General features: G+C 50.4%; 1 protein-coding gene and 1 pseudogene across 13 annotated transcripts in view; one reads left to right on the top strand and one right to left on the bottom strand.

Moving 5' to 3' along the window:
• Positions 1-517: 517 nt before the first annotated feature.
• LOC110150115 (phosphatidylethanolamine-binding protein 1 pseudogene) lies at positions 518-1,852 on the bottom strand (annotated as a pseudogene).
• Positions 1,853-4,467: 2,615 nt separating this feature from the next.
• Positions 4,468-10,683, top strand: part of MINK1 (misshapen like kinase 1) — a 46,431-nt gene continuing 40,215 nt past the window's right edge. For 6 of the 13 annotated variants that reach the window (XM_070478953.1, XM_070478949.1, XM_070478947.1 and 3 more), the window contains exons 1-2: positions 4,468-4,802; positions 5,282-5,406. Coding sequence is in view for 1 of the 13 variants with exons in the window: in XM_020912892.2 (XP_020768551.1) it covers positions 4,746-4,802 (57 nt within the window). In the remaining 12 variants the exon portion in view is untranslated. The remainder of the gene's footprint in view (positions 4,803-5,281; positions 5,407-10,683) is intronic. The other 7 variants (XM_070478952.1, XM_070478951.1, XM_070478948.1 and 4 more) reach the window with 3 other exon arrangements.

The raw sequence follows: 10,683 nt of genomic DNA, 5'->3' as shown, positions 1-10,683 counted from the left end.
TGATTAAGTATCTCTTTATTAAACACTGCCTAAGAAAAGTGAAAGTGTTAGTTGTTTGGTCATATCTGACTCTTTGTGATCCCATAGACTATTGCCTCCCAGGCTCTTCTGTCCAAGAGATTCTCTAGGCAAAAATACTGGAGTGGGTTGCCATTCCCTTCTGCAGGGGATCTTCCCAACCCAGGGGCTGTACCCAGGTCTCCTGCATTGCAGGCAGATTCTTTACTGTCTGAGCCACCAGAACAAGACCATGGGGAAGCAGGGAAAAAACACAGAATTTAAAGTTAGTGCTTTGTGAAAATCATTAATCTCTCTGAGGCTCAATTTACCAATGTTTTACTCTTAGGCATTAGTAAATTTATTGAGAGCTTCATACATACCAAGTGCTTCACACACTTAATTTTCTTTTATTCTAACCTCCCTGTTATTATCCCTATTTTACTGTGATAGAATTGAGCCTCAGAGGGATGAATGACTTGCACAAAGCACTAACTTTATTTATTTATTTATTTTTCAATTACACAGTGTTTTTATTTTTATTCAAATATAAGCAAACAGCAAAATTAACACAACATTCAACTCCAGACTGGCTTTCTTTTTTAAACCAAAGAGTGATCAATTTAATAAGCACAGACTTTAGGATTTCTGATAACCTCTTACCCAGCCCTGCTGCTCATCTAGATGGCCAGGCTTTAACAGCAAAGCAACTTCTGTGGAGTTTTTTTCAGTACTGCTCTTTAAAGGAGCCACAGCGGGACAGACACACAGTAACCAGTCTGAGACACTGGGGGTTAGTGGACATGCCGGTCCCTGGTTGTTTTGGTGAGACAGAGCCGTGAAAACACATGCCAGTAGGTGCCTTCACACACAATTCTGTGCTCAGGCTCACAAAGGGAGAGGCAATCAATCTCTCTTTTGTTTTCAACCTCTCTTAAAGATTCTTTGAAACTCTGTTCTAATACTGCAGACCTGGTCTTTTTACCAGAATTTGTTTTCTTCTTTAAAGTCTGGGTTGTTCTTGTATTAACATTTTGATAAACCTCATCACAGTACCAAAGAATCCCCCACCAAAACGGAGTTCAAATTTGATCAAAACATAAACCCCCTAACATTATACAATACAGGCAGAAGGAAAGAAAAGTCACCCTAAATCTAAATCTGACCGCTCAGGGCTTAGGCAGAGAGATGAGAGGAAATCTACATGCATCAATAAACTGAAACACTGTTTGGGAACTCTGGGACGGTGCCCATCTCCTCTACTTCCCAGACAGCTGCTCATAGAGCTTGGGCACATCGTCATCCCATTCAGCCTGGTAACATGTGCCAGCCACTGGGGTCCCAAGCTCATACTTTTTGTGGAAAGAGGCCACCTTGAATTTGCCACGGTGGTCTCCAGATCGGTTGCTGAGAATGGGCTCGTCACACTTCAGTGGTCCTTTCTGCTCGTAAACCAGCCAGACGTAGCGGTGCAGGCCTGTGCCCTTGGGAGGCCCAGAGCCCACATAATCAGAGAGAACTGTGTCACTGCCAATGTCGTTGCCCTTCATGTTGACCACCAGGAAATGGTGCCATTCCCTGTATTTGGGGTCCTTCCTGCTGGGAGCATCTGGATCTGTCAAGACCAAGGTGTACAATTTACCTGGATCAAGGCCATCCCATGTAACGCTGGTGGGCCGGTTCTTAACCTGAGTGGGTGTCAGCACTTTGCCCAGCTCGTCGACCTCCGCCCCGCCGTATTTGACCTGCAGCGGGTGCTGCGGCCGCTCATCCACTTCCTGCAGGCTCAAAGGCCCGGACCACTTGCCGAGGTCCACCAGCATCGTGGAGCCGAGCGGGTCAGACAGCAGAGAAAGTGGCTTGTGTACTCGCGCAGGGTCAGAGCACTGACTCCAGCACTAACTTTAAATTCTGTGTTTTTTCCTACTACCCCATGGTCTTGTCTTTGAGTTACTACCCAGTGCCTGCCCAGATACAGAGGCTTCATTCACATACATGTTACTAAACCTCTAGTGGGTGTCAGGCCCTGTGTTGAACAAGGCAGACATAACTCTTATCTTTAAGGAGATTCAACATTTTACCATTCGAGGTATTAAAAGTTACCATGGGTTGAAGCCTGGTGGCTAAAACAGAAGAGCCAAACTCAGTCTCAGGGGGTCAAGGAAGGCTTCATGGAGGAATTAATTTAGACATGAAGGGCAAAGCAAAAGGCAGTGAGAATGGGCATGGTCTGAATATTCCAGAGAGAAAAAATGGCAGGAGCAAAGGCTGGAGGAGGGTCTGTTGAGTTCTGGAAACTGCATGGAGAGGATTTCCATATGGCTAGAGTGTGTGAGGTTGAATGGTGGAGTACTGAAAAAGAGGGTTGGAGAAGCAGGCAGAATCTTGAAGGGTCATGATTGCCACACTTTAGACTCAAAAGACAGTGGGGAGTCAGCGAAGGATCTTAACAGGAGAGTGACATCAGATTTGAGTGAGTTTTAGAAAAACCAGAGCATAGAGCATAGAGAATTGACCTTAAAGAGGTCAGGCAAGAAGATCAAGTAGGAGGCTAATAAGAGTATTGAAGGTGAGTGATGATTGTGGCTTGGACAAGGACAAATGCAAGGTAAACAGAAGAGGGGGAGGGTGGGGGAACAAAACTGGATATGCATCTGAATGTGAAAACAAGGGTCCAGAAAGGAGAATATCTGTCCCTTTCCAAGGACTTTTCATTTAAACTCTCCCAGTGTTCTTGCCTGGAGAATCCCAGGGACAGGGGAACCTGGTGGGCTGTCTATGGGGTCACACAGAGTCGGACACGACTGAAGTGACTTAGCAGCAGCAGTGAAAAGTGATTTCACTTTCATGCATTGGAGAAGGAAATGGCAACCCACTCCAGTGTTCTTGCCTGAAAAATCCCAGGGACTTGGCAAGCCTGGTGGGCTGCCGTCTATGGGGTCGCACTGAGCCAGACACGACTGAAGTGACTTCTCAGTAGCAGCAGCAGTGAAAAGTGAAAGTGTTAATCACTCAATTGTAGTAGCTCAGTTGTTGTGACCCCATGGACTTGTAGCCCACCAGGCTCCTCTGTACATGGAATTCTCCAGGCAAGAACACTGAAGCCACTCCCTTCTCCAGGAGAGATTCCCAACCCAGGGGTCAAACTCAGGTCTCCTGCATTGCAGAAAGATTCTTCACCGTCTAAGCCACCAGGGAAGCCCCAAACTCTCCTAAGTGATGGTTATATGCTTCCCAGGTGGCTCAGTAGTCAAGAATCTGCCGGCAATGCAAGAGACATGGGTTTGACCCCTGGGACAGAAAGATCCCCTGGAGAAGAAAATGGCAACCCACTCTAGTATTCTTGCCTGGGAAATTCCATGGTTAGAGGAGCCTGGCAGGCTACAGTCCATGGGTTCGCAGAGTTGGACACGACTGAGAGACTAAACAATGACAACAACAACAAAGTAATGTTTAAATTAAGGCTGGAGGTAGGGGTCTTGCAGAAATACTATCATTGTTACAAGTGATCTCAAAGATCAAACACCCTTCTCTTTCAAATTTGCAAAGAAAGGCCCAGAGAAGCAAAGCAACTTGCTCAAGGTCACACAGCATGTCAGTGGCAGAACATGACTCCTTGTTCTTTATATAGCATTAGCCAGCCTCCAGTGAGGCTAATGGCTGGGGGTTCTATGCCAACACGCCTAGACCTAAGGTGACCCAAGCAAGATTTGAAGAAGGTCGACACAGATTCTTACTGCTCCCCTGCACCCATCCCTGCCACCCCTCCTCCACCCACAGCTCCAGTGATCAGTCAATGAATAACTGTAGAAGCAGTTCTGTTGTGGCGAACAAGAGGTGCAGAGGCAAAGGCCTGCAGTAGGATTTCCTATCCTCAGATCTTAGGATAGGAAGATCTGAGATCTTCTCAACACTTCCCACTGCAGTCGGGGAAGGGGTAAGGGGCAGTCACGAGGCAGCCAGTCCCCCCTCCACTCCCCAGCCCCCAGACGGTTTCGCCAGCCAAGTTCTCACGAAGAGGCCCCTCCCTCAGCGGCTCCGCTGTTGCTATGGCAATTAGGTGGGTGGACAGCCCATCCTATCTAGAGGCCACCCAGCCCTCGCGTGGGGAGTTACCATAACAACCCCCCTAGTAATAGAGGGGGTTGGGTCCCACCCCCTTTCCCCCGCAAATAGAGAGGTGGGTGGTTTGATTGGCAGCTGGGCACACGAAAGAGGAGGGAAAAGGAAGGAAAGGCGTCAAAGGAGAGATCAGAAGGAAATGGGGGAGAGAAAGGGCAAAAAACGGAAAGGGAAGGAAACGCGTGTGCGCACGCGCGCCAGCTGGTGGGCGCGCTCCGCGGCCGCCTCGGCCGCCGCCCACTTCTTTCACGCCAGGCTCGCGCGGTCCCTCAGTCCTCGCGCGCGCCTTTCGCTCTCTCTCCTGCGCCTGCGCGCAGGTGTCGGCGCCGAGGGGGAGGGGGAACCCGGCGCGCCCGCGTCACGTTCCCTCTTCCACCCTCCCGGTGCGCGGCCACTCCGCGCCTGCGCAGGAGAGGCGGGAGGCTCGGGTTGCAGGCTCTGGGGCGAGAGCTCCTGTCAGTCGGTGGGTCGGTCCTCCCGCCGGCCCTCCCCCTCCCCGTTCTCCGGGGGAGGCGCGGTGGAGCCCGCCTCCAGGATCCCCCGATGGGGGAGAAGCGGCGACGGCGGCAGCGGAATAACCGAGCCGGAGCGTGAGCGGCCCGGGGGCCCCGTTCCCGGTGGCGGCCATGGGCGACCCAGCCCCCGCCCGCAGCCTGGACGACATCGACCTGTCCGCCTTGCGGGTGAGCGCGCCGCCCCCCCCCCCCCCTCAGCCTCGCCCGGGTTCCCGTCCCCGCCGCTGGAGAGCGGGTGGCCGCACGCCTCGCGCGCTCCCGGGGCGCCGGGTCCCCCGCGGCGACCCCCGCCCCTCTCCCTGGCCCCCGCCCTCCGCTCCCCTTCGCTCTCCACGCGCTGCCGATTCTGGGAGCCAGCTCGGTCCCCGCCCTGGGGTGCCCCGCCCCCATTCCTCTCTCCTCCTCTACCTTTACTCAGCTTCCGGACCCCTTCCTCCCAGGTGTTTGCGGGTCACCCTCCGGTTCCCCTGAACCTGCAGTATCTTTACCGTGGTGCCCCGTCCTGGCCCCTGATCCCCTTTGGGGCCTCTTTCCCCCCAGTTGCTCCTGTCTTCTTCCCCCGCCTCCTGTTTCCCGGCTCCTCGAATTTTGACTTTGCCACTGCCTCGCCAGCCTCCCCCTCATCACCCTTTCTCCTCCTCGCCCAGCCCTGAATTGCATCTCTTCGCCGGCCGGCACTTCAGCCTCCCCTCTGCGGCCGCACACCTCCTACCGCCGCCGTCACCCGGCTGCTCGGCTCCCGCCCGCCCCGGTGCCTTCGCTCGCGTTTCAGGTGCAGCAGTCCAGCACCAGGCATTTCCGGTCTCAGGGTCCCCCGCATATTACATTACCAACTCTGCAGCAGAGCAGTGGGGCTGGGAGGAAAGTCAAGTGCACCGGGGGAGGAGGGGACGCGTTTCTGGTCTTCAGAAACTCTGGCCTGGGCTGGGAAGAGGATGTTTACAGGTCTGTACACACACAAACACATGCAGCATGTGGTCCTTCGGGTTTGGAAAAGCTTGGGTATTCATGGCTTTGCTGGAAGGCGGGGGAGGCGATGGAGATCTCTCCAGGGAGGGGCTCATTAGAAAAGGGATCAGAGGGGAACAACTGCAGCAGGAATTTCTTGGAAATACCTATTCGTTTTCCCTCCTGGGGCCCTTTCACGTCCTCATTTGGGAGCTTTCAGCAGCATTTACCTGTTTTTCTTCATCAGGGAGCCCTGGCTTAAGGGACCACTGAGTGATTTCAAGGTGAAGGCTCCAGCCTGTCCCCCAGGGGGTGTTTTTGTCCTGTGTCCTTCAGGCTTTCTCAACAGGCCAGGGTGTTTGGGGACAGCAGGATTTCCCATCTCTGGGTTAGGTGCTCCGGAGGCCCCTATTGAAATGTCTTCTGGCTTTTGAGTTGGCCAGGGAATGTGGCCAGTAGCGGGAAAAGGCGGTCAGCCACACAGGTGCCCCGGATATGACTGGAGGGGAGAGGGGAATTGAAGAGAGCAGAGTCATGTCGTTAATTGGGTTTCTCTAGGTGACACAGTTTTTCTTGCCATTCAGGTCATAATTTGTTTGGTGCAACGTTGGGCTAGGAGACCTGACTTGCTTCAGATAAGGTGACGAGTTGCTGAGGAGGGAGATGGAACATTGAATTTCTCTCTCTTTGTCTCTCTCTCTGTGTATGTATGTTGGGGGAAGAGGGCCTGAAGGCTTTGGGAGGGAGAGTCTTAATCAGTTTAAACTGTGATTCTCAAAGTCAAGCCAGCTGGGGAATAAGATGGAAATCCAGGCTCCCCTTAGGGTGCTATCTATAGGATGAGTCCCCACCCTCCCTTCCCACCTTGGTTGTTGATTAACTCTGGCTGCAGGTTCCTGTTGCTGAGGTGACTTAAATATAATAAAAACAGGTGGGTCCAAACCATGACCTTTGGCTCAAACCTTGTGGGACTCTGCCTGGGCTTCTCTTTTCCTTTAGCCTTTTCTGCTAGTTTGGCCTGAATCCTCGGCCTGGGATTTCCAGCAATTCTGCAGACACCCTCTGACCTTGGATGTGGTATTTCCCTTCTTAACGTCTCTACTTTTTAAGCAGTGTTAGCCTCTTTCCTCAATCATCTCCTGCCCTATTCTCCTCTCCTTCCCTCCAGGGAGGCCTTTGACCTGCTCCTGGTGCTTCTGATCTTTCCTGCCTCAGGCTTTGTAAGAAAGCATCCCTCTTCCCCCACTACCACCCCAGTACTCCAGGGCTTGAGAGGGGCACTTCTTTTGAAATAGGACTGGAGAGGGTCTGCTGGACTTTTCTCAGGGAAGGACTTGTCCCCTCCACCCCACCTCAGAGAGCCGCTGTGGAACAGCTGGGCTCAGTCATCTCTTGTTCTGTTCCTGTCTGTTGAGAAATGGCAACCTGGAGAATTAGCAGAAAAGCATTTCTCTAAACTGGGGAGGGGGATGGGAGAGGAACATATTTAGCATTTATTAGCCAGCCTCACAGAACCCAAGTTGTCTGTCTTCTCTTGTTTCAAGATAAGGTTTAGCTTTCAGATGGTGATAGAGTAATAGGCTGATATTAGGAAAGATTGAATGGCATTATCTCTTAGCCACGGGTGGGGCGGTGGGTAGACCTGCCACTTTGTGACCACAGGCATGCTTGCCCTCTTTGAGGCTCCATCTGTCTTCTGGCCCAGTAGTGTGGGGTTGTGTTCCTAAGTTCAAGTCCCCACTTTCTCACTTATGAGTAACCATGGCCTTTCTCCCCCTTCTTCCTTGGTTGGCTGCAGATTCTGCCAAGAGCCTCACCTTCTAATTCTCCGTTTGCTCATCTGTATACTGGTGATGGTACTGAACTCAGAGTTACTGAGGACTGGGTGAAATACTGCATATTAAGTACTTAGTCCAGTCCCTGGCACGTCATGACCATATGATTGCCATTATTGTTAATTGTTATCAGATGACAATCAGAGAAGTCTTCCAGCACAAGTGTATCTAAAATAGCACTCCCGCCCCTGCTTCATTTTAATATAAATTTTATGTAGCATCCCTCAGTCTGCTTTGTTTTATTTTGTAGTTTTTATCACCAGCTGACATGTACTTGTCAACCCTGACTAAAATATAAGTTCAGTGAAAGCTACGAATTTGGCTGTTCTGTTCAGCTTTGCATCCCCAGGGCCTGTAACAGTGTTTTGCACGTGGGGGCAACTCAACTGTTGAACAAATGCGTGTCCTAACAAGTGAAAGCTCTTAGCTCTAAGCTCTGCTTAGAGAAAGCATTCAATAAACATCATGCTGGTTAGGCTTTCTCTTGCCGTTTATATACACACAATTAAGAATATATCTTTTCTGAGTTTTTTGGAATGAGACCTCATCTGGTGGTAAACAGAGCTCTGGAAGCCTCCATCTGAGGCTTGAAGTAAAGTTAGGATCTTCCAAGAGAAAAAAAATGGACCTCTTATTTCAGACCTTCTCTGTGTCCAAGTTTGGTTATATTCCAGAAGAATCTTCTGACTGGGAACTCCTGGCTTCTCCCAGAGCAGAAGTATCAGTGGAAGTGGATGGGACAAGGAGGGAGCAGACCCTGGGCTGACCTCTTTCCTTTTGTGGTGCTCCTCGTGGTTGACCCGCTTCACAAGCCGAGCAGCTTCTCTTTACTGTCCGGCCAGCTGGAAGTTTTAGACTGCGGTGTCCTTGGCACCGTGGGGCTGCACTCGGTATGTATTGAAATAACACCATGGCGCGCAGGCAGGAGGGACTTGTTGCCGGGCAGTCGTGCTGACGGAGATGTTCTCACTCTTAACAGCCTTGTGTTGTGTCTCTTCTCTGGAGGAGCCTCATCCCCCTTCCTTTTCTCTTTGCGAGGCTGTGGAGCCAGTACCACTTAGAGGGCTGGCAGTTCTGGGCGTGTTTCTAGGCCGCCGAGCACCGCTGCAGTCTGATGTGCTGGCTGTCCAAATGTTGACGACAGATGCCTCAGGCCAGGGCTGGACAGGCTGACCTCCTGCCGCAGAAGCAGGGGCTTTGAGTAGGGACTTTTTTCCTAGAGAACTGCAGATGAGGGTGGGGCTCTTGGGGGAACTAGTGGCACTTAGAGTTAAGTGAAAACTGCTTTGGCCAGAGGATGGAAGGAAGGTGGCAGAGAACTTTGCTAGAATGAGATGTTCAATCATCTCCCAAGCTAGGAAGGAGACATCGCCACCCTTTGTGCCACGGGTGGGACAGAGCCCTTGCCCTTTGTGATCCACAGAGGGGAGGGTCTTTGGAGAAGTGAGGTTTTCACAGTTAAGAGAACAGTAAGAGGGTCAGCAAGAGAGCTGGCCTGCCTACCACCACCAGCTTCTCCCAGGAGCTCAGTTAACAATAAAATTCTAATTTCAGATCTGGCCTCCATTCCTTTCCACTCTGAACTGTGTGCCTAAAACGGGACAACAGCTTGGGTCGGTTGAGTGTCCTTGCCTGTCATCCTAGGGACAAGATAGCAGGAAGTGTGCAGCCGCCCTTTACAAGCTTGTACTTTGGCCTTGGTTAATAAATAAGGAATGTGGTGACCTCTCAACCCAGGAACATAAAACAGTTCTGGGACTGCAGAGCATCTCCGGAAGCCGTTTGAGAGTCTGCCCGACTGATCTTTCTGTCTCCACAGTTGTACCAGAGAGAGTTACCTGTAACATCCTTTTGTACATCAGTCAGTCACCAAGCATTGTTGGTCTACTATATTGAGAATCAGTTTCTAGATACTACAGGAAGGATGTAATAATGTGTTGATACCATTCTAAGCCATTTAGTCAGAGCTCTGGGAGCTTCCATCTAAGCAATGCCTTTGCAGGCTGAGGCTCCCCCCCAACCCCCTCACACACACCCCCTACCCCCTGCAATTTTTAAACTGTTTCTGCCTTCCTCCATCTTAGAACCCTCAGGGTCAGGAAGTTTTTGTTAACTCTGATTGCTGTGACTCATACTCATTTTCTGTTTTCTGTCTGTAGTGGTCAGTCATCTTGAAATCTGATATCAAGTCTTTCCCCCTCCTCCAGCACTCACTTTACACCCACGACTCCCTCAGTTTTCTCTTCAGTAGGCTGAAGAAATAGAACAGAAAGCGATCAAGTTAATAAGTCTCAAAGCATTTCTCAAATGCCCACAGAATATAGGAAGATACAAAAATATGACTTGGGAGAAGCCCACGTTCATTCTTTTCTCTCTCTCTCGTTCTCCCTGGCCTTTTCCTTCTAACCAGCCAGTCCTTGACTTCAGTCTGGTATTGTTCCATCTACGGGACACTCCCCAAGAGGGTAATTGAAAAGATGCTTGAGGTTTTTTGTTCTTAATATGGGTAGGAGATGGTAGAGGGAGGAGAGAATAAAGGGATGGAATTATGGTGACCAGGAAGCCCCTGGAGATTTTGCCCAGTGACCAGACAGCCAAGGATGTACTTGCTAAAGGTGGGTAGGATTTTCTGTTCTTCTTGAGAAAAGAACTAGAACTAGGCATAGAGGATACAATGACACACAGGATACATGTGGTTTTCCTACAGTCTAGTAGTGGGGAGAGACATTCATAAAGCAATCACATGTATATTTCTCTATATATAACTACATATACAGAAAATTGCAAGCCATGATAAGGACTGTAGCAGAAAACGTTAGCAAGCCATGGGAGCACATAACAAGAACTGTTTTTACTTTTTACAAGACAGAAATATTTGATTGGTTGGTTGAGAGACAAATCACCTGTCAGAAAACCAAGCTAACAGTGCCACAGAAAGCGTAGCTAGAGGTGAGCCAGCAGGTAGAATGTGGTGATGACCTGAACTGGGAGACCCTGGAACGGGGCCGTTCTTAAGGTGGGGCTTTAGGTCAACGGTTAACCAAGGGATAGGGGCTTGAGGATGGGGTGAAGACTCCAGGCTTCATTTCCAAAAGGATTTCTTCTGATCTTCCTATGAGAGAGGAAAAAAACGTTTGTCTCTTTCAAAGGGTAAGGGTACATATGTGGAAAGAGCATATGACTTGTTTTTATTTATTGGAGGGGAGGTCTCTGAGTACTGGGTATGTGTGGATTCACATGTCACTCTGCAGAGGGTGAGTGAATGT

The sequence above is a fragment of the Odocoileus virginianus genome, chromosome 17, assembly GCF_023699985.2.
Source record: "Odocoileus virginianus isolate 20LAN1187 ecotype Illinois chromosome 17, Ovbor_1.2, whole genome shotgun sequence".
In the NCBI taxonomy this organism is placed as follows: domain Eukaryota; kingdom Metazoa; phylum Chordata; class Mammalia; order Artiodactyla; family Cervidae; genus Odocoileus; species Odocoileus virginianus.
Note: the sequence above shows the minus strand (reverse complement) of the source record. Positions and strands in the feature narration are given on the sequence as shown.